The sequence below is a fragment of the Vicugna pacos genome, unplaced genomic scaffold (genome assembly GCF_048564905.1).
Source record: "Vicugna pacos unplaced genomic scaffold, VicPac4 scaffold_19, whole genome shotgun sequence".
Lineage (NCBI taxonomy): Eukaryota > Metazoa > Chordata > Mammalia > Artiodactyla > Camelidae > Vicugna > Vicugna pacos.
In genome coordinates, this window is record NW_027328740.1 from 34,163,641 (window position 1) to 34,187,658 (window position 24,018).

A 24,018-nucleotide genomic window follows, 5' to 3' on the forward strand; every position below is an offset into this window, starting at 1 on the left:
TAATTATTTCATAAACTATTTTTGGCTTAATCAGAAACAATGACAGAGTGATAATAAAAAATAGGAAAACCTTCCTTCCTTAGAAGAATAGAAATCAGGTGGTCAGGCTCATGCATGCTTTGTGCCTGACACACTTACTCCCATGTCATTGTGTATCATGATTCGGAGATGGAGTTGCTTCAGGTTTATAGATTTTTCTTTAAACATTTGTGTTGAATTCTTTCTCAAGGCTGATGTATCCTGTTGGGTTTGTTGAAAGTTTAGAAGGGAAACAAATGCATTTTTTTGGTTTCCGGAGGCCTGAGTTGCTCATGATAAAAAGCTGAGGGTGGGCTGAGAAACAAAGTGACATTCATTCTCCTCCCAGATGAAACTGATGAAAAATGAAATCAATTAAGTGTATCGGTATTTGACCAATAGAAGTTAGCGAGACCAAACTGGCTAGTTATGCCCAAAGAAAGTACTGGATTCACCTGCAGAATTAAGTGCTTTACCAAGAAGCAGCAGCTTAGAGCAATCAGAAAAATCAGTAAAATGATGAGATATAAAATGAATATAATATCTTTTATTTCTGAAACGTTTCTATGTTAAGTTGTGTAGAGCTAAAATTAAGTTTCAAGCACCAGGAGTTAAGAATGTGGGTGGTTCTGTATGATCGTTATTCAGGGGTGTGCCTAGACCCTGCTAGAGTGGCTGAAGCTGGCAGGAAAAGGCCTAAAGCCAGGATTTGTCACCCTAGGCTGTCCTCCAAAATGGTTCCATGTGGGAGCCCATGATTGGGTTAAGAAATTTTAACAGAAACCAGCCTCCTGTCAACTTTAAGAAGAAAAAATATGCTTAGTAACTGCTTTGCAAACAAGCGCCTGTGCATCCTCACTGCTGTCTCCTTGCCTTAAAAAGCAGAGACAATGCTTTGCTTGCGAAGTTGAGGTTTTAGATAGCACTCAGCTCATTGCAAAGCAATGACCTAGGCCCTCAGCTATAAATGCTGGGCTTGTGTGCAGTTAGATAGTCTATTATCCCCAAAACAAGGACCTAGCTGGTCTGGTGGTTTGCTGTGTTATTCACATATCTAAAGAATATATCTTACTCCCCTCACCCCATGACTTCCCTAAAGATACACTAAGACTTTGTACTCATGTTGGATTCTACAATCTCTGTCTGATCCCTTCTTTCCCCAGGTTCCTGTTTAGTATCAACACTGTAGCTGTTAATGACTTTTTACTTTGATTATACACAATAAATATGGGAGCATTTGAGAGGCTCGTGGAGTTGGCTCCCTACTCCCTCTCTATTTCTTGACTTTTTCCACAGAGTCTTGAGTAATCATTCCGTGTCGGTAAGACTTCTGCCAGCCAGAACCCACAGTTCCAGGTGAGAACGATGCAGGCTTTATCTCTCCTACCCAAGGGAGAGAGAGAAGAGAATTGAGATATGCTCCCCTCGTGGTCCCTTCCTGCCCCAGGGCCACACCAGTTCACCTGCAGCCTTCTGGCCTCTGCTCAGAGGGCCTCTGTCCCAGGACTGACCGCAGCCTTTTCTTCCCTTGTCAACATTTCCTGTGCCTTTCGGAAGTTGGTCTCTTCTCTGCAATTCATCCCTGGCAGATGTGATGGTGGTCAGCGTGCTCGTGGGCAGTCACTTGGGGACTCCCAGGAGCCATGCTGTTTCCTCAGTCTCTCATTCGGGGTTACAGAACAGTCGAGCCCCGAAGGAAGCCCATTCACGTGAGGTCAACAGAGTATTTCATCACTTTCATTTTATTTTTAAATTTTCAGTGGAGAAATAATTTGTAGCAAACTTTTCCAGATATTCGGCCGCCTGCTTTCCTCACCACCTTTTCCTTGTTGCCTCTGGTGCTTGTTTTAAGAACCAGGTTTCTTCTCTGGTCATTTCTAGCAGCTGGGCTTGCTAAATCCTTGATCTGCATTTGAAGCAGAAGGCTTCTTGGTGATGTCAAACTGATTTTCCTATTTCTGAATATTTCGTGAACACTCAGCAACAGTTTCAAGTGAATTTCTCTTGTCCAATTTCGGTTAACTCACATTTGCTGATCTCCTGCTTTCATGCTGAAGGCAGTTTCTTCTTCCTGTGTTAAAAGTTAGCAATTTGAATTTACTATTTGAAGGTACTGGCCCTAGGTTCTTTTTCCTTAACAGTTTTAATACAATTCACCCATTAACATGTGCAGCACTTTTTATTCTATGCCCAGAATTATGCATCTAAGTCAATCTCAGAACATTTTCATCCCCCAACAGGAAGCCCCACATGCACAAGCAGTCATTCCCATTTTCCCCATCCTCCCCCAGCCCCAGGGAGCCACTCTTCCCTCTCTGTGGATTTACCTGTGCTGAAAATTTAATGTAAGTCGAGTCACTTCATGTAAGTGGAACCGTCTATTGTGACTGACTTCTTTCACACTGAGTAACGTGTTCAATGTTTGTCCACGTTGTGGCCTGGGTCAGTACTCTATGCTTTGCTATTGCTGAATAATATTCCACTGTATGGCTGAGCCCCTCTGTTTACCCATTCATCACGTGATAGACATTTGGGTTGTTGCTACTTTTTGGCTGTGATGAGTAATGGCGCCGTGAATATTCCTGTAGGAATTTTTATGTGGACATTTGTTTTCAGTTCTCTTACGTGTGTGCCCAGAGAGCAGAATTGCTGGGTTATTCATAAACCAAATGTTCAACTCTCTGAGGACCTGCCAGGCTGTTTTCTAAAGTGGCCACGCTGTGTTACATCCTCACCAGCAAGGGCTGTGCGCTCCGCTTCCTCTGTGTCCTCATTAGTGCTTGTTACACTTTGTTTTTTTATAACCTATTGTAGTGAGTGTGAAGCGGTTTCTCCTAGTGGTTTTGACTTGATTTCCTTTACAGCTAATGATATTGAACACCGTTTGATTGTGCTTATTGGCCATTTGTAAATTTTCTTTGAAAAATACATTTTCAGATCCTTTATTCCCTTTTCAATTGAGTTTCCTTTTTATTGTTGAATTCTAGGAGTTTTTTTTTTTATTTGAAGATACAAATTTCTAATCAGATAAATGATTAAAAAAAATTTTCTCCTGTCTATTGTTTTTTCACTTTCTGGATGGTGTTCTTTGAAGCAAAGTTTTACATTTTGATGAACTCCAATTTATCTCTGTTTTCTTTGTTCCTTGTGCTTTCGGGGTATTATATAAAATCTGAGGTATTTTATTTAAACTTTTATATATAAAATAACTTAATTCTTAGGACCATTCTAGCAGACGGGTCCTGTTTTTGTCCCCAGTCTATGGATAGGAGACTGTGATGCAGAAAATTTCACTGACATATCAGTGTCCCAGCTACCCAGTGCTGTGGGAGCTCAGACCCTCATGTTTGTCCCCAGCATCGGTGCTCTTCACCACCATGCTCCACTTCTTCCTGGAATCGTTATTGAAAAAGTCTTTTCTTTTTGATTACTTGTTAGTTTATTTTCTCATTGGGGGCCTCATCTCCTCATTTTCCTTTCAGATAACAGTGTAGGTTTATTTTAGGTCTCATGTAGGCAGAAGCATTGCTGTCAGTTAACTTCTTTATTACTCACTCTCCAGTGATGATTGTTACTAATTGACCTAATCAAGTCATGCTTAAGTCTTTCCTGCTCATGACACTAAAAACAGAGTCATGACTTACAGAATGCTCAAAGAAAAAAGTACTTGAGTGATTTTATTTTTCTAACCAATCAAATAAAAACCACTGTGTTAACACAGATTATAAGCCTTCCAGGCTAGGGTCACTGTCTTCCTTGTGTTTCATTTGTTTGGTCACAGTGTCTGGACAGTGCCTTGCTGTCCAGCAGTTTTGTTAGGATACAGTGCTCGTGAATCATTGTAAGGACAGAATTTTGACAACAGACTGTGTTGTTCATTTCACGAGGGAAAAGATCATATAGAAATACTGCTCAGATCCATTTTAAAATTAAGCTTGGAATTTTGAGAAGAGTTCAAGGAAACATACAAAGCTCTTTTTCCCAAATTTAAGATCTATCTTAGATACATTATGTTTACATAGCAGAGTAACTTATCAACTAGATTTGACAAGAGGAGTGTATTATTGATTATTTGTTTTAGTTGAAATATTCTAAATTTCATAAAGTAATCAGTGCCCATAAATGAACAAATATGTTTGTATTATTTTGCAACATAGGAGCAGACTTCATATGTTTCTATATAATATATATGACTGTGTGTTTTAATCTGTCTGTCAGTGTTTTCATAGATTTTCAGCAATGTTGTAACTTTAGAATTCTTCTGAGAAAATCACCCACGATTCTAGTGCAGTTTGTACAGTGCATCCTGTCTTTTGCCTGGGATTCCACTCTCCCCTCAGTGAGGACTTTCCTCTCCTATTGAGTTAGTAGCAGAGTTAAAGGAACTGTGATTTCTAGGCCTTCGCTCTCCATGTGTTTGCCTTTGGCTGTCAATCACGATTTTCCCTTTCTTGAGTTTTCATTGTTCCATTAGAATTTTTGAAAATAACTATTAATATGTTGCATCGGTCTCCCTAGAAACTTGATGTGTTTATGCTTTTCAGTTTTCAATTTATGAAACATGTAAACGCACTCTTGTTTTTAAGTAGTCCTTTTTCACTGGATATTTGTTTACCTCTTTATAGTTAAAATATTTTTTCCCAATGAATGAATCGGTGTGCATGTTTAAAAGATACCTTACTTTTTATTGTTCTTATTGTAACAGTTATATTCATTGTAGAGAATTTAGAAAATAAGTATAAACACAATAATTACTTAAAAATGTCCTCTAACCTCACCTGGAGATACAGTTGTAAGGTTTGAATTTGAGAATTACAAGTCCTCTCAACTTGTTCTTCTTTTTCAAGTATATTTTGGTTACTGAAACCCTCGAATTCCCATATGAATTTTAGCAGAAGCTAGACAGTTTCTGCAGTGGAGCCTGCTAGGATTGTGATCTAAACCACGTTGTATGTATGAATCGCTCTGGGGAGCATTGCCATCCCAAGAGCGCTGTCTTCTGATCCAGGAATGTGCGTGGTGTCTCTGTCCAGGTATTTAGGTCTTCTTTAATTTTTTTCAACAATGCTTTGAGTTTACAGAGCATTATTTTACTTTATTTTTCTTTGCCTTTATACTGAGGACAAGTGTGCAAGGTACGGGGATCAGAAGTGTATTTCAGCCCCGCAACTTGCTGCCACGATGAACGCTGCACTCTTTCTTGGCCCTCTGTAAAATCTTGCACAAAATAGGACGTCAGTAACTCTCTCGAATGAATGATAATATGATTGTTGATTGATGTTTGAGGGTCCTTATGATGATGTCTTTTTCCCAGCCTTTCCCCTCTTCTTATCTATGCCCTTTATCTTCCTTTCCTCCAGCCTGGGTTTCAGCCTGCCTGTGGCATTGATTTTCCCTGCCTGTAGATTCTTCCTTTCACTGGTTCAGGATAATGTTACGTATGGACTGTAGAAACATGCTAGATGACAAGAAAGAGCAAGTCCATTGCATGCTAGTATTTTTAGATTGTGTTATTCTTTTATCGATTGAAATTAAATCAGGCTGACCCCCTGAGCCCTCCCATGAGTTCTTTCCGCCTTCCTACAAGTGATACTGCTCTTGTTGCTGCATGTTCCCTGCCCCCAGCCTTGGTTTTGAAGTTGAGTAAGTCACCATCAGTGAAGCCCTCTCTTTAAAAGTTGAAGAGAATATTTGCTCCTTCTCCCTGGCTGGGGACTTGAATGAGATGAGGTAACAGATAAAGAATGGAGTCCCACCTCATTCTGACCCCCGTCTTTCCGTTCCTTTCTCCAGGTGAAAAGAGTACAATTCAACAGTATAAAGATTGATTGTGAGCTAATGAGATAGACAAGACAACCGATCATTTATTAAATATCCTTTCATGCTAGAAACAAATGTATTATACACACAAAGAGCACACAAAGCACGGTAGTACCGTGGTTACAAACGTGGGTCCGAGATCGAGTCCTGCTCTGGAGTGACCAGTCCTGTGAGATGGAGAACTGGTAGGTCGGCTTAGCCTCTCCAGGACTGGTTTTCTGTCCTGCAGAGACGGGGCTCGCTAGGCGTCCCCCCCCGTAGAGGTGCTGTGGGGTGTAAATGATGCGCGTGGGCAGCCCGAGCACTACTGCTCGTTCCTCGTAAGTGCAGGGTAGCATAGCTTTTGCAGTGACGGCTTTATGACCGCCCCATGTAGACTGTCAGTGCTCCGAAGGGATGCCTTGTGGTTTGGAGATGGGATTCTCACTTCTGTAAATACCCAAGTATAGTGTTATTGGGCCTTGCTGATTTGAGTCTATTCTTTAGAAAGTACATATTGTAGATATATTTTTCAAGCATGCGTACTTTTTTTCTTTTACTATTTAAAGTTCTACCCTCTCATCTCTTGGTGTGACTTTTCATGGAATCCAGGAAACATTCCTAAGCTACCTGCCTCTTCACACTTCTCCGTGGTGGTTTCCTTCCCTGACTAGAAGAGGGTTTTGCATAGGAAATTTTATTTTTTCCCCTTTTCTTGGAGTCTCTCTGTCTGTCTGCCCATCTCTCACCTCTCAATCTGTCCATTTATCAACCCACTGATTCTTCTAACATGTTCCAAAATGCATTTCAGGCAGCTTACAGAAGAACCGATATCAAATAAACAGGTGAGAAAATGGGGCCAAATTCATACAGTGAGACTAGGAGGCGAGCCTGTGTGAGGGTTGTAGGCGTGAGACACACACCTCTTCCCTGTGACTTACAAGGTGGACAGCAAGAGTGTGCCTAAGGCTCCCAGCAGACACCGGGAAACAGGGTTTGTGGGAGATGCTCATTGGCCGTGAAATAAAGAAGGCTTAGAAGAATATTTTGAATGTCTTCCAAAATCAGAGTATTGCATCTTTTCTTTTGTGAGAGTTCTACGTATAGTTGGCTACATTCTATACCTGGAAGTTTCTCCAAAACTGCTTCCCACGTGAGTCCCATGGCTCGGGAATGGGGTGGTTCTGCTCATTGACGGAGGTGGGCCAGAAACAGAAAATGAGAGCCTCAAAGGAGCCTGGGATTTGTCAGTTATGTTTTGTCACTGCTGAAGAGTTCAAAAAATGCTTTCACAGTTTCTCTCCATCTGAGGCGGCAGCGTGCTCTCTTACCAGCATCAGGAGATCAGGGCCACGGGATGGTGTGGGCTGACTGCACTGCCCTCAAGACAGCTGAGCTAGTCACTGCAGGTGTGGTTCTTTTACATACTTCATTTTATGTTCTTTACTAGAATGTTTCAACAGGGAGTTGATTAACTGAGTTAATTAACATTAAATAAATATGATCTTTGTTGAAAAGACATTTATAGGCAGAATATAAGCTGTGTAGACTTTAAAAACGGTTTCATTACTGAAATTTCATTTGGGAAGATACACAGTTTATCTTATATATGCCTCTCTTAAAGTAACAAAGAAACCAGACAGGAAATGCAGAGGATGGTTTCTGTTCTTCCTCTCAGCTTGCAGGTGCCCTCACCCCCAGTAGCATCAATCCAAACACCAGCACTGACACTGGCCGTGCTCAGAACTGCCTCAGCTCTGAAGACACTGCTGACAAATAGAAGGGGGCCGCGCCGTGTTACAGCAGGTGCTGTCACTCTGTGGGTCCTTATGTAACTGCCTGGTGTTAATCAGGATCACCCGTTGTACATTGTGTGACGCTGCTGTCTTGTCTCCTACTTACTTGTTTCTCTAAGTATTCATGTATTATTCTCCAATACGTGGTACTACACACCTGAAAATGCTTTTTTTCAGATGAAAAAGAATGTGCATTTAAAATAATAAGTCTGAAAAAGGGGGCAAAGTTGCTATCCTGGTCCCGCTATTCAAAGATAATAATTAACATGTTAACATCTTTTTTCTGTTCTTTTCTTCAGTGTGTATCACCTCTGTCATAAAAAACCAGAGAGCACTCTGTGCCTGTTTTCTGTGTGGACACCTCCAGTTTCCATTTGGCTTTTTATATGTTTTTCTACAATATTCTATCTCCAATGGAATGATTTTTGGTGACCAGTATAGCATTCTGTCTTGTGGAGGCATCGTCCATTTTACTTCGGACTTAAATAAACTTTTAAATTCCAAGTATACTTAACTGAAATACTGAAAAGAGAACTGTGGTGGTACAGGAAGGCCCCTAACTCCCTTCCCCTTATTTCCTGAGAGTAAAAGCTGTTGAAAATTTGGTATATATATTTCATGACCTTTATGCCTATGACATACATATATACACACATATGAGAATTCCATGTATACGTGTGTGTATATATGCTTTATTTAAAAAGAGACCATACTATATGTTTTTCTGCTGCTCGCTTTATTCATTGAGGGATATATCATAGACGTCCTACCACTAAAGACTCACCCGGTCCTTTCAGAAAGAGTGGAGGGGTCTCCTGATGTGCGGGTGTGGTCTCTTGTCCACGGACACATTTGGTGAGAGAATGCTGTGGACAAGGCCCTGGACCACAGCGAAACGCCGGCTCCCTCAGTGCTCGCAGGTCGCCATGATTTACCGCATCATTGTCTTGATGGTGGACATTTAAGTTTTCTCCATTTTCCACTGTCAGAAAGGATGTTTGACTGGCATACTTCTTGTACAGATACTCCTGTGATCTTGTATGTGTATTCCTTTAGTTAAGACTTCTGGAAATTTAGTCCCTGGATGTGACATTTACATTCATCACAGACTCCTTTCAAGTGACTCTAGAAATTCCTTCTCCAGTGGGGAATGAAAAGATGTACAATTACTTATGTAACCAATTCTCTATTGCTGGATATGATTTCACTTCAGTTTTTCTTCCCACCATTGTAAACAGTGCTGTGTAAATGCCCTGATTGATACATCTTTTGGACTGAATTTTTATTTTTCCTAAAGGAAACGATTCCTAGAAGTGGTGTTGAGTCAGTGTGTACGTACGTTTTTCAGAGTTTACATATCCATTGACATGTCGTCCTCTGAAAATGTCACTCATGGTTTCTTCTACCACAGATGGACACTAGCTAGAATATCTATTAAAAATATTTGCCAATATGATGAGCAAAATTGCTTTTTCATTGTTTTAGTTTGCATTTGATGACCAATGAGGTATTGAGCATTTTTTACTCATTAGCCATTTGACTTTTTTAAAATTAATGATACCTTTTTTTCCTTTGCACACAGTTAAGTGAGAGAGCTTCTTGTTGCTTTGTGACAGCTCTTTGTATGTTATGAACATTAACCCCTTGTCTTCATCAACATGTATCACAGAGCTTTTCCTTGTCATTTCTTGCCTTTCATTTTGTTCAGGAGGTTTTATATTTTGGTTGTGTCTCAAAATATTCTTATGATAGTAAATGTCTTCCTTATGGGTATTATCTTTGACATTATTCTTAGAAATACTTTCTTATAATGGAATAAATTTCTTCTGTAGGTTTTTTTAACCTCTAACATGGAGATGATAATAGTACTTGTTAATGTAAGGGTAAGTTGAGTTAATAAGAGCAAAGTGTTGTATTTGCTGTTATTAGTACTTTTTAATATTTACATCACTGTCTGTAATTTATCTTCTTCTCCTTATGACAGGAATAGGATTTATTCTTTCCAGGTGATTCTCTGATTGTCCCAGGACAATTGTTGAAGTCATACTTTTCTCTTTGATTTGAAATCCCACCTGTACAAAATACTTATGTACACTAGAGTCTCTTTTTGAGCTCATGGTTCCTTTCTGTCAATCTGCCTTTCTTACTCCAGCACCATAAGTTACATATTGTAAAAATTTATTTAATAATTGGCAGTCTGAATTTTTTTTGATTATTTTCTTCCATCCTAAATTTTCTTGTCTAGTATTATGACTTTATTATTCCTGAAGGATTCCAAAATATTTTGTTCAAGTTAAAAAAAAATCAGATTGGCATTTTCATGGGAATTTTTAGTAAGATTTGAATTATTCTAATGAGAACTTACATTTTTACAAAACTGCCTTCCTCCATGCAATTTGTTGATGTGTCTACATTCACACCTCTTACTTTACCCCTCAGTAGAATCCTGAATTTTCTCCATTTAGAACATGGCCATTATTTTTGAATTTATTCCAGATTATTGTTTAAGTTTTTGTCAATTTTGTAAGTGAGAATTTTTTGCTATTATATTTTTAAATGCTTAAAACTGACATTTAGAAAGGAAGATTAGGTTTGTAAATACTCACTTTGTAACTTGTCATTTAAAATTGTAAGTATTAAGTACTTGTTCCACAATCTTTTCTTTTTTGCTTTTAAAAATTTGTATCCAAGATTCTCAAAATGGACATAGCTAAGTAGTATAGGTGGGGAGACAAATGGAGAGAGGTAGTGAGGCTCATGTACAAACTGTGAGGAGTTTCATGGCTACCTTTAGGCTGGAGAAGCCACAGAAGAGACCAGGTTAAACCAGGGATGGCTTTGTATGCACTTGAAAGCCAGCTTTCCTGCCTGTATGGTGAAGCCTGGTGGGCGTGGCAGGTAGATGATCAAGTTCTGACCAAGGTCATTGGCTGTACGGAGCGCTGTGTCTGTGAGAACTGGTGACCATTGCCATGGGAAATGCTTGGTGCCAGGAACACTGCAGAGGAGCTGGGGAGACTGTGTGTTAAGGATTTTCCAGTCCTGGGAGTGGGAAGATCAGACTCTGCATTCAGATCTGAGTTTGAATTCATCCTCTTTAGTTTACTGGTCCTCTGACTTTTGTCAAGTTATACATCCTGTTTGAACTGTCTCTCAAAACAGGAGAATTACGGCCTGCTGCTAGAGTGTTTGATCAGGGTAAATGATTTGTGTCTATAAGATGCCACGTACAGTCACAAGCTCAGTGAGAAAGGGGCTGTCGCCTCTTCTTCTACAACTCAGTGCTCGGTAAGTCATCAGGGGAAAGCGAGTCCCTAATTTATATGTGGTGCAAGGAAGAGCAAAACTAACATCTTGCCTTTCCCTGGCAGTATTCTTACTTCTTTGCTTCATGTACCTCTTTCCTCCTTTACTCTTCTCTTTCACCTCCTCCACCAAGTGCCTGAGAATCTCTCAGAACACCAGATTCAAATTACTTTAAATGTTGGCTCATCCCCATGAAATGACAGTGACATTAAAAAAACTGTACACATCCCAGACTTGATTGTATTTGATTTACACACACACACGTGCACAAACACACACACACACACACACACATCAGGCTACCTCACATTTGCTGAAGGAGAAGGACCACTTTTTCTGAGTTTTCATTTACTGAGCGTGAGAGCAAAGTCTCTTGAGCAGAATTTCGCCTGGCTTCGTGCATGGTTTTTTAAATTGGATTTCTGCTTTGTGTCCATAGAAATATTCTCCTATTAGATGAGAGGAAGTGGAGACATATATATTCTGCTGAGATATTTGTGTCATGATATTTGAGTTTTAAAGGACTTAAGACAGCATAGAGTCGTAATTTTTATGGGTGAGAATCCATGATGGTGTAACTTGGACAACAACCTGGGTCTCCTGCCATCGTGTCCATGTGGGTGAAGAGGCAACTGGGTGGGGGATGGCAGGGATCCTTCTTGCTTGAGTTCCAGGGTCTTGTTAGTTTTCATGGCTCAGCTGCCTTTAGTTTATGTTCATGTGGCCTCTCATGGGAAGGTCACTCTTTCCTGATAGACTGAGTTTCAAATCAGCAAAAAGCTCTGGACCCACTCATAATTTCCAGAGTTTTTTCTTCTGACCTGCTGACACTTTATATAAATGAGACCTAACAAACTACTGGATATAAAATCCTTATTGTTATTGTTTTCCCTCAAGTTCCATAGGAATGGGGTGCTGTCTCAGGCTGTCTAAGGCTAGATCTGAACAAATATAGGGTGATAGGCTGTGCTGCTGGACCCTCCCCAGTTGAATGGGATTTCCACTTTAGTTTTTAGAATCAGGTAGATGAGTTCAAATCTTGTCTTTACCAGTTATTAGCTTTATGACCTTTGGGAAGTAACTTTACTTTTTTGGGTTCCAATTTTCTTTATCTGTAAATAAGTTCAGTCTATATTTTAGGGTTTTTGTTTTAGAATTGAATGAGCTAATTCCCTCATTTATACCTAAAGTACTTATCGCGTGGTTGTATGATGGTGCCTTGGTAGTTGATTACTAAGGTATTCGGCAGTGAGAAAGGGGGTGGGGCCCCCTGGATCAAAGAGCTTATATTCCAGGATATGCTTGTAAAAGACTGGATTGCATTAGATTTATAGTTAATGTCCATTCCTTTCCTAATCCCCATTGATTGTGTATATATCTTTATACTAATATATGAACAATTTGTTTTTGCAATTTAAATCTTTGTAGTATTTAAGGAATGTAGCTATAACAAAAATACGTGAAATAAAATGATTTGACTTTTATTTTCCTTTCAATAGGCAAAACAAAATAAAATAGAAAAGAAAAGAAAAAGTATTGAAGGAGTAGAAATAATTTTATTTCTGTGGAATTAACTCCCTATGTTAGGTTTTTCCGTTGTGTTGTTAAACAGCATATAAAATTGACAGGTTGTGACTTCAGTGTTGATAGCTAGGTGAGTATACTTTCATTTTGTGGTTGTCTTTGATGAATTATTTGAACTAGATCATAAATGATGTGCATGTTACATATTGGAAACAAGGAAACAGTGGATAAATACTACCTCCAATGCAGTCATTTTGTTACCGAGTCCAAACTCGTTCTGCTTGCCACATGACAGGCCAATAAACTGGGAGATGAGGTGTTGGAGCAAGGAATAGTGACTTTATTTGCAACGCTGGCAGACCCAGAAGACGGCAGACTGATGTCCTGGAGAACCATCTTCCCCAAGTCAGAATTCAATCCCCTTTTATAATAAAAAGGGGCTGGGTTGTGGTTGGTTGTTGCATACTTCTTGCTGCATGAATTGTTTGTCCTCTGAATCCACTGTTCTTGCAGGTGTCCATGTGGATCAAATCATGGTGCCCCTGTAAAACCTCCAAAAAAACAAAGGTTATTCTCTATTTTGCAACTTGCCATCTCTACAGAAGTGCAGATGAGCTAACATTTTTAAATATCAGGGCCAGGAGAATAGGCTTTCCTGTAGATTTCAGGCTAAAGGCAACTTTCTTTTACAAATGGTGCAGATCTACCAAGTCTGAGCCTAGAAAACAGGGCATAGGTTTAAAGCCAAAGGAATAGATCAAACATAGGGTCAAAATTGTTCTTTTTTATTACAATTCCCTTTTCAGCTTCATAGATACTTTTAGTAAGAAACATGAGCAATTTTTTATTTTTGCTTCTTAATAACCGATAAATGGGCCAACTATATTTTTGTGAGCAGGGATGCTGTGCGGGCCCTGGGTTGACAGCAAACTCTTGTTGGGGTGGCCTACCTTGCAACATGTCTGATGCCCCGTGAGTGTTGGTGAGGGTCCCCCTAGCCAGGGGCTCTCTTCAGGAACCAGCATATGGGCATTGTCCTCTGGAGACCTCTTTTTCGGCTGCAGGAATTTTTTTCAGATACTGTGATTGAAAAAATCACTCCAGCTGGGGATAGTTAGGGGAAAAAGGAAAAGGAAAAGGGTTTGGAGTAGAGTAGAAGAGTAGGACATAAGATCTCGGATCCTGAGTACTTGGCAGCGGGGCCTCGGGAGAGAAGGGAGCACAGGTGGGGAGGGGCCTGGCTCTGGAACCAGCTCCTGTACCTGTCCCCGCGCCCAAGCCATATAGCTTTTAATTGGCCTGGGCCACCTCTCTGGGCTGGATGTCACCCTGGGCAGAACCTTGAGAATCGAAGGTAAGGGGTGGGCAGCACTCACCTAGGGAGTCACTGAGGACTTCGTTCAAGTCCACAGTGCCTTTCTGGTCATGTGTCGTCACTTGTCCTTTATCCCAGGATCTGAGGAGGAGGAGCAAGGAACTCAGGGAAGGATCCAGGAAGATATCCGACTGTGTTAAGAGAGGACAGAAAATGTGAAACGGGGAGTGAGGACACTTGCAGCAAAGTAAAATGACTTCACAAATATTGCTTCAGAGCTGCAGGTGTAAGAGAGCCTAAGCCTGTCTCAGAGTGCAGAGGACAAGCGGAAAGGAACTGCAAAATTTCCACCGACAATTGAAATTTTGTTAAATAGCCTGATACTGTTGTTTGCATCACTTGAATGAATGCAGGCATATTTCTTTGGGCAATTTCAGGTTCACTCAACCCCACCAGCCCCTCTTGCCCCCATCGGGGATGGGCTTTCTCAAGCACAGTGCCCCTCCTGCTTGGGTGGGCCACGCCACTGGTCCTCGCCTGGGGCCGGGCTGCTGCAGGGCACTGAGTCCCCGAGGCACGGCCTGTGATACACGACTGGAACATCTCTGCTCTTGACTGGGGGCCTCCGTTTCCCCTGCAGTGTAAGAATGCCGGTGACTGAGTGAGAAGCATGCTTCCAAGCTGTCCATGTACTTGGCATCCAGAAGCGGAGCCTGGAAGCTTCCGAGTTTCTCCAGGATGCGGTCTACTTTCACCTTCGGCAGGTGAGTGTATGTCCTCACACAAGTGGAGGAATTACTGCACTTTTCCTGGAACTTTCTCACCACTAGCCCATCTGATTTATCTGTGATAGGATTCAGTATGGCCTGCTAAAAATCTGGAGTGAGATCTTGAATCCCTGATGAAGAGTATTATTTATTTCATTTCTCTATATGATAGTCTTTTACTTTTAAAATTCAGAATGATTCTTTCAGGAATTTATGGTGGGGTTGGAGAATCAACTTTGCTCTTAACATCTTTGCTACCTGTTGCTTTATGCCTCTCACCTGTCTTCTGTCACTTGTGAGGCGGTTCCATTTGTGATTCTGTCCGGGTTGTTCATGTTATAAAATATAAATTCTATAAAAGTACAGTCTCTTTTACTCTGAAGACATTCCACAAATACTCCTTTAATCTGCGTGTGGTTTTAAGAAGACAGAATCATTAGAACATATAATTGCAAGTTGCTAGTGCAAAATCCCCAAATCAATAGTCTAGCTAAACATCTAAAATCTTTCTAATCTACCTTGGATTTGTATGGATAAGTGAAGCAGTTTGCTAAGAACACAAGACCAGGTTTAGAATACAGGCTGGTGTAGCTCAGCAGGTCCTCCCAAGCTGATGCTCTGCCAGAGGGTGGGGCCGAGGGAAGAGGGCGTGTCCTGCCCTCCCTGAGCTGACAATTTTATAGCAAAGACCTTCAGCAGGTGAAGAAATTGGAGTTTCTTCTAAGAACAGTGAGTTTGAAAAGAGTCCCAAAAGCGCGGGAGTGGCACAATCACATATGTCTCAAGTAGGGGAGAGTGGCTGTGGGGCCATTTGGGAGACTCGTGAGTCCAGGTGCGCAGTGTTGGTGGCTTCCACTAGAGCGGTGGGACGGTCACTGGGTAAAAGCGAACAGATTGAAGGCACGTCTAGATGGTAAAAAGGAAAGGATGAATGCTGTCTGTGAATGTAGGATGGAGTAAGGCCCAGGTTTCTGTGTGAATTAATGAGGTAAATGATGCTCCTGCGGTGCTCTAAGGAGGAAAGCTGCAGAGGGAGTTCTGGGGGAAAACTGAGGAGTTGAGCTGTGGGTAAATTTAAAGGCTGTTAAATGTGTGGTCTGGGAGCTCAGGTGAGAGCCAGTAGTGAGTAGGGGGAGGGGAAATGGACTTTCAAATAATTTTGTCTTGTGAACATACAAATAAATATGAGTAATGACTCACTTAACACCTCTATATTCTGGATTTAAAGCCCAGTAACATTCTGCTATTCAGACTGCAGAGGTTCTTAATTTTTTTAATAGAAGTAAATAGAAACAAAATATTGGAGTTAAGGAACATCTTAGAATTGATGTGTGTCCTTGTTTGTATTTTTATACCTCATCTGTTTATAACCATAATCTACAAAAAGTTAGCTTGCTTAGCATAAGAGTTTAACAGAGGGCCTTGACACACACTGTTTGGGGTTGAAGCTGATCTTCTTGGGAAAATTATGTAGCCTCTCTCTGCCTTAGTTGCATCTTCTGTGACTGCCCCCGGGCCCCTCATCACAGCAGATTTCCTAGACTAGATGTTGGGAGGGAGGCTGCTGAAGGGAATAAGAAGTGGCAATTGCAAGGGATACTGAAGACAGAGACAAAAACAGGTTAAAGCCGATATATTGAGTAAAAATACCCTCAAAAGAGAAAGAATCCCGCAGTGTTTTGAGCCACTTAGCGTCAGAGAAACAAAATCACGTGGAGCCAAAGCTCTTGAGCATGAGATTATTGTGGGTGGGAGGGTGTCATCAGAAAAGTTTTGAGAAAAGGCCTCTTCGTTTCCCTTGACGTTTCCAGTAAGGATGGGGAGCAGAAGTGAAAACCCCCTGCTTCACAGTTGAAGGTGCTGTTTTGTGCGAGACTGACCAACGTTTGGAGACCAGTCATCAGCGGTGGTGGCAAATGAAGAGGCTTTGGATTGGGTGGGGCACTTGCTGTGACTTTCAGGTGACCTGTTGGCTGGGGGCTGTGAGGAGGGCAGTAGGTTTACAGGGTGGCCCGGGCATACTCCCTGGCTCTGATGCTGCTGGTCTGATTAGCAGACCTGGGCACCCGCAGTCCTAATGGGGCAGCTCGGGATGTGGCCTGGGACACCTGCCGTGCTGAGGGCGAGAAGAGGGCTCCCCTGAGGGGGTGTCCCTGTGGAGAGTGTGAACGTCTTCCTGCAGGGAAGGAAGAGCCTCTGAGCAGGGGGCCGGATGCACAGGCAAGACCAGCCTAAGCACTGAGTTTTCTGGGAGCCAGAAGTCATACAGTGGCCCAAACCGCCTTGTTCCTGCGAGACTGGAGGGAAAAGATGCTGAAAAGACAGGCTAGAGTCAGACCCTGTATTGGATTATGAGTGACAGGAAAGGACTGTTCAGGCAGACACGAGAAAACCCTGTGGGCTCCCCAGCTGGGGCGTCACGCCGAAGGGAAGAACAGAGATATAGACTTTGCCACTTATTAGCGGTGTGACTTTGAGTAATATCACCCCACCTCTCTCTATATATCTTCATCTGTAAAGTGACAGAGTGACAAGCTCGTGTCATCAGAAGGCTTAGTTTAGCTCTGATCCTCTTTGTCCTCTCAGTGCTGCCCTGCAAGGTTCTGCAGCGGCTGCTCTTACCCTGAGAAGGGAGGGCGTAGAGGGACATTGTAGCGCCCGAGGGCAGGAGGGGGGTGCTTTAAAACCAGTCATGTAACCGCCTGCAGCTGCAGACCTGCAGGCAGTTTGGTTGACGGTCCTTGAGAGGACTTTGGAGGCCTTAGCGTCGTCTTAAGTCTTGTTTTCCCTTGGGGTCCGGATTTGCCTTTGCAGATTGATGTTGAAGCTTTGGGCTTCTGGCAAAGCTGTTTTCAGAGATGGATATATACGTAAAATATCGTATAAAATAAAGTGATTTATTTAACTTGTGCGACTTTGCAGCTGTTGGGAAGAGCTCTGTTGGCCTGGTCTCCACGGAGGACACCAAGGGTCAGCAGAGCATTCGGGAGGGCAGGTAGCCTGCAGAGCTGCTGCGGGGTTTCTCCCCAGCAAGGCGCTCTGCTGAGTCGACTCTTCTATGAGTTTGGTTGCCAGAGGAGTAGACAGGAAGTTAATGAGTTCTGGAGGGATTGTATAATGACAGGAAGAATGAGGAAACCGTAGAGTTTCGGGACTAGAACACGCTTTTGGTTCCTGATTCAGTGTGTTCCACTACAGAATTGATGAGTTGTGTCTATTCTGGGACTTCATTGAAATAAACGTTCAGCCTAAATGTTAAGGGATTTGGTTTATTTGGATGGAGGACTCGAGCCGGGATGACAGCCTCTCAGATCACTCTGAGGGACTGCTCCCAAGAGGTAGGGGAGGAGCTAGGATATATAGAAGCTAATTGGTAATTGGAACAATAAAAAAATTGCTTGTTATCTAAAGAAAACCAGATATCTCAAGTTCAAGTATTAAGTGCTTTTCTATGTATGATGGGAAGCAAACATTTGGGTCATTGAATTCATTCCTTTGGCAAGCCCTTGGCTATCTAGGGCCAGTATCCTGTACTTTCTACACTGAGTCCGCTTAGAGGGCACCTCTGTGAGTGGCTGAGAGGCCGGGCTTCAGGCCTCTCCTCGCTGGAGTTTGGCAGCAGCCGCTGATGACTTGGATTCAGCATTCTTTGTTTACTGACATGGTTGCAGTATTTTCATTCACAGTGCTCCCCCTTGGTCCTAAATTTGACCAATATTTTCAGAGACATTTCATGACCAATTTTGTCCCACGGTGCTACGATGGCTCATTCCTAGTTCAGGTGAAGAATCTTCTGAATTGCCATTCAAGGTGTTAGATTTTTTTATTAGGCCTTGTTGATACTAAAAGTTCTCTGGATCACCTGTCTTACTAGTCTATTATGATCCAGGAAGTGTTTACCCTTCATTGCTCATTCCCATACCTAGAATCACACTATTATATTTATTTTATTCAAAGTTATAAATTCTATCTGTTTCTTCAAGATGTTTGGCAATCATCAATCTTGTAGGCCTAGTTACACATTGGGAAATGTAACAGACAACAATTTTATAAAATAGGATGTAAGTAATACAACTGGTAACGTTAATAAGGTCACGAGTAAGAATTTAATAGTCGAGAAGTTGTATTTTTGGGTTAAAATTTTGTGTTTCTCATTGAGTTTGACCTTATGAGAAAGTTCATATTTATTGTCAGGCTCACAGCAGGTATTAATTGGCCAGGTGAAGTCTCCCACCTTGTAAGATCAACAGTGGCCTAAGCAGAACTATAATTTCTTTTGAGAATAATGTTTCTGAGGGCTATCTAGTTAGAGCCTTGTAGTAGGGAAACCCACCAAGGTAACACAGAAATACTAGACATAGGTAATTTATCATAAGCTTAACAATTGGAGTAGTTCATAATCAAAGGTTGGAGAAATTATCAAAGTAATTGTTATACAGGCCTGGTCCGGTGCCTTCGGTCAGCTGTCTAGTTCAGATGTCGTCTTCTTCTCATCCTGGCCTGGTAGCTTTTTCTCCAATTGGGCACTGCTTTAACGTGAGCAGTGCTCTATTGGCCAGTGCACTGCAGGGGCTGTTTCTGATAGGAAATGAATCCGAAAGTCTGTTTCCTTCAGCTTTGGTGTGTATGGTCTAGTTAAGAGTGCCTGATAAAGGGCCCTTCCATTCAAGTTGGAGACAGTAATTTAAGTCATCCCTCTTCCAGTATGTATAATTCCCTGGCTGCAGGTCATGGGGCATTGGAATTTTACCCAAGGATAGATTACTGAGCTTCACAAACAAACCTACTGTATCCTTTTCATAATTCAATTAAACAGTACAGCAATGTGACATAACAGCAAGGAATGATCTGGGAAGTGTCTTAGTAAATATGGACCTCAATTAACAAAACTAGAATTAGTATCCACTAAAATATAATCTTTTTTTCTCTCTAAGGTTACCCTTAGTTTTCTCAAATAAAACCAAATGAAGATTAATTTCTTTACAAGTGAAGTCTGATTATTTGATAATATAGGCTATTTTAAATTGGCTGTGTTGGAAGTTTTAATACGGAGTCTCAGGGTAGAATGTTAATAAGGTTTGCTAAGGCCAAGAAAGCCACGTCAAGGCTTTTCATGGGTTTCTGCCTTACAGATTTAGGTAAATTCTTTTCTCTTTAAAATCCTTAAAATACCTTTATAGTCCTATATCTATTAGGAGATGAACTTCCTAATTTGTCTGATAGAGCCACTGGGGACCTAAGTGTTTTTAGTCTCTTGAGGGATCAGATAGAGAGAAAAGATAACTGTTCCAAGTGTGATTACATAGGTATAATTTATCAAATTGCTGTGAACCATAACTAGCTTAAGGAGAAGAGATTCTTTATGTCTGGGAAACAGGTTAAAAGCCAGTAGTATTTCAAACAATATTAAAAATTATAATCATATTCACCAGTTTACTCAGTCCCATGTAACTAATTCTTTTAATGAGAGTTTTCATTAGAACTTTAAAATTTCTTACCAAGTTTAGTTCAGTGCTATAGTTTGAAATTTATTAGAAAACAGTAAATCTCCTTGAAGAGAAAGCATTTTGCAAAACTAGCAGAAAAAAGCAATTAACTGTCTATAAATGACAAAAGTTTTAAAAGCATGGTTAAACACCGGTACACTATAATCGATAAAGAAACCTGTTCACTATAACCATAATTATCACTGGTAACATTTCAGATATACCAGAATTTTAGGGAGTCCATATAATTTCTATAATATCTATATTAATAATATTTTCTCATTCAGTATAACCTTAAAAGTTTTATGATTCATTTGACAATACCATGTTATTTAACATGCCAAATGAATCTTACTAGTTTAAAATCTCTCTTTGGGATGTTTCAGGGGCCCTCTGTAGCATCCCAAACTTAACAGGAGATTAAAAGAACTTTAATTAGAATTTGATATTTGTAGAGCTTGTTAAAAGATTTCAGAACACTTGCTGAGATAAACATATAGAACACTGTAAAGTAGTACTAATTCATTAACAAGAAAATACATCAAAAGTAAAGGCAGAACAGATCAGCTAAGTGGTATAAGAAGTTTTACAATCTGTTACTGAATGTGGATTAACATTTTAAGAAATTTTTTTCCTCTTAACAGAGAGAAAACCAAATCTATTCTTGTACCAGCTTACTTCTAAGATTCACTTACGTTGCCCAATTTGATTCTAAACTTAGCCAATTCTGACCACGTACAAAACACTTTCCTCAGGTTTCCTTTTCCACAAGCCTTCCACAGATTTCTATACTCATATTAGTGTGTCCCTTATTTTCTCTTCCATTCAGAAGTAACCAGCTTCAGGAGAAAGTCACTATTTTTCATTAACAAAATATAATTCCATTCTTACATCTTCCTTTACACATTTATATTACTTTCCTTGGATACTGAGATCATTCCCTTAATAATAGAGATTTCTTCGGTGTGGCACAAACCATTTATTAATATTTCTAAACACCTTTAGTTTCACTGTAAGAGGAAGTTAAATATTAAGTAATTCATATTTCAGTCTTATTTTATCTCAAAATGGCATAGCTATTTAATAAATCCCATCATTTAACTTAATTTTGCACAACTCTAGAATTTAAAGATACCAAACGTTTAGAGATTATCTTAAGCATACATTTTAAAAATATATATTAAATATTTACCCAAAGCTCTCATCTCATTTGCATTTAATTTACTTAAAATTTTACCACACCACATTAATACTGTCTTTTTTTTGACAAATCTGCAACAGATATAACAGGATTTTATTTGACATTCATTAAACCTAGGTACAGTAAAGGCATTATACTTAATATTGATGACTTTAAAGATGTCTATATTAATTAGAACATACTTAAACTAAACAATGTCATATATTATCTTAATATTGAATATTTTCCATTTCGCGCGATGCTGAATGTCAATTTGTTCAGTTTTTATCTTAATACTTAATTTTTAAGTTCTTATTTTTTTACGTCAATTAAGCAGAGCTCTTTCACTTTGACTTTTTTTTTAGCAGTAGAAATATCTCACCACTATAATGTGTACACTGGCTTATAATCAGACAAAAGCTAGAGATCTCATAGCTTCACTTTAAAACTTACTTATAAGATAGGTATAATAAAAGTTGCAGTAAGCTGAATTTGCTTGCTCAAATCACTAAGGCATACTATTTATGAAACAGACAGTTAAGATTTCTTCACAACCTCTGAAGGGCCCGTCAGAGTTCTGAGTTCTAAAATGCCAAAAATTTCTTGGCCTTAAGTTCTATTTCGTTGAGGGAATTAGGCTCAGTCTAAGGTCACTGTTTGTTGTATTTATATTTCTGATCTGCAAGACAAAGACACTCTCTTCCAGGTCCCCAGAGAACTGCTCTGTCAACCAGACCCAATTTTATCTCCTTAATTGACATTTTTGTGTCAGTGAGAAAAGCTGTAAACAAAGAATTCCATGTTTTAAAACTTTAAGGTTTACTGTATCATGTCTTCCAAAGCTTGCATAAGGCATTTAGTAAGGTCTCTTTTCCTTAAGTTATAAGTTAAACCCAGGGTAAAACTCTAATTATATTTTTTTATTAGCCACTCAATATTAGTTTTTAGATTTACGTTATATTGGACTGCTCATGTAACTCTACTGGTTTCCTTTACTTTGTTCAATTAATATTTTCAGAGGGACAGATATGTGCCCAGCCTTTTAATACCAAGAAGGGGAAGCGTTTTTCCACTGAAACATATCTATCCCACAACATAAGCAAAAGGATTGTATAAAGACCATTTAAATATACCAATTTCACAAACTTTTATCTCAATTTTATTAAATCTTATACCTTTAATTTTTATATTTATTAGGTTTAATCAATAATTCTTATTTCTAGAAGGAGTGCCAGAAGCATTGTTTTTTTTTGTGCATTGTATATAATTTTATAGAAGTCTCTAGGATGCCCAAGTTTCAGCCAAAGAGCTTAGGCCCTTCTCAGTTTTTAATTTCATTAATTGGTCTGTTGTCCCAATCATTGATCAAGTATTTCAGTCTATATATACATATATTTTAAACTGTGGTAAATAAAATGGGCTTGTTTGAACTTTAATGTTGGGGGGGGGAGTAGGTGATTTTTTGGTCCTTTTTTTTTAACTTTACGTAGCGTAGTATCAAAACCTTGTATGTAAATCCAAAAATGTCCATTTTATTTATCTCATTCAAAATAACCATATAAAAATATTTATCCATTTGGGATAAGCTACTTATCGTTCTTTTTTTTCGACATTTTTACCATCTTTTTTCCAGTTATTCAATTTAATTAACATTAATTATTCTAAGTTTTTATTAGCATCTCTAGAACCATTTATTGGGAAGGAAAAACACAAATGTAGCTTTTCAAACCAGTTTTATTTTTTTAACTAAGTTCTTAGGTTAACCATTAGATATATTTTTCTACATTTAAACTTGATTTTAATAGGTACCAATAAAACAGCTGTTTATAATGAGATCTCTTAAAACTTTCACCAATTTAAAAGTTTTTCCAAATTAAAAGATCCATCATATGGCCATCAATTTATATATATATAAATATATATATAAATTATATATATATATATAGTGATTTTAAACCAGTAAGATGAAGCGGCTCTTCCACATGATTGTCGGGGTGTTGCCTAAATAAAATTCAAAGGTTTTCTCTCCAAAAGCTAAAGGCCATTGTGGTCCAGGCTGATGCAGCAAAGTTTAAGATGTCAAAATATCTGAAAATTGGTACAATCAAAGAATTGCTTAGAATCCCAATTTATTTGCGTGGCCACCATATGTACACAATTGTTGAACCTTTTGTATGACAGAGTCCAAGGTTTCCTTTAAAAAATAAAGTAAATATATATATACATACATACACACACTTAATACACCCAGAGAAAGATAAAAAATTTACATTTCAAGGACACAGGAAGAGAAATCCAAGTTCCCCCTAAAGGGGATTTTGTTTTTATAAGTTCAGAATTCCAAAAAATGTTTTTATCAGGCCTGTCAATTACTTTCAGAGTGAGTTTTTTTTTTCTTACTCCCAATTAATGTTGTAAGTTTTGTATGTACATAAAACTGGCTGGGGTAATAGTTGGAGACAGGCAATCTGTCATTTCTTTTTCTTTTCTTTGGTTTCTTTTCTTTATTTTTTTTGAATGTTCTATTCCCCATTGTAAGGTCGGGTTCCCAGAATAAATTTGTTGGTAAGATTTCCCACAGGGACAACTTGGTGGCATGAAGTCTTTGTCACTACCACTGCTGGAAGATTCTCTGTCACCCGAGAAAGCTGTTACGAGCCAGGAGGATGGTCCGAATTCTCGAGTTGAAAGGTTCCTCATAAGAGTTTTACTTTTATACTGAAAAATTCAATGGTTGTAACCAAATTGATGAAAATATTAGACCAGCCTCTTACCTAACCACTCAGTCCTGAACCCAGTGTCTTTCAACTTGGACCCACTCGGGATG

General features: G+C 39.6%; 1 protein-coding gene across 1 annotated transcript in view; it reads left to right on the top strand.

Moving 5' to 3' along the window:
* Window positions 1-14,371: 14,371 nt before the first annotated feature.
* LOC140692922 (trafficking protein particle complex subunit 9-like) overlaps window positions 14,372-24,018 on the top strand; it is a 29,501-nt gene continuing 19,854 nt past the window's right edge. Inside the window, exon 1 of the mRNA XM_072957135.1 lies at window positions 14,372-14,522. Coding sequence (XP_072813236.1) covers window positions 14,446-14,522 — 77 coding nt within the window. The 5' untranslated portion in view covers window positions 14,372-14,445. The remainder of the gene's footprint in view (window positions 14,523-24,018) is intronic.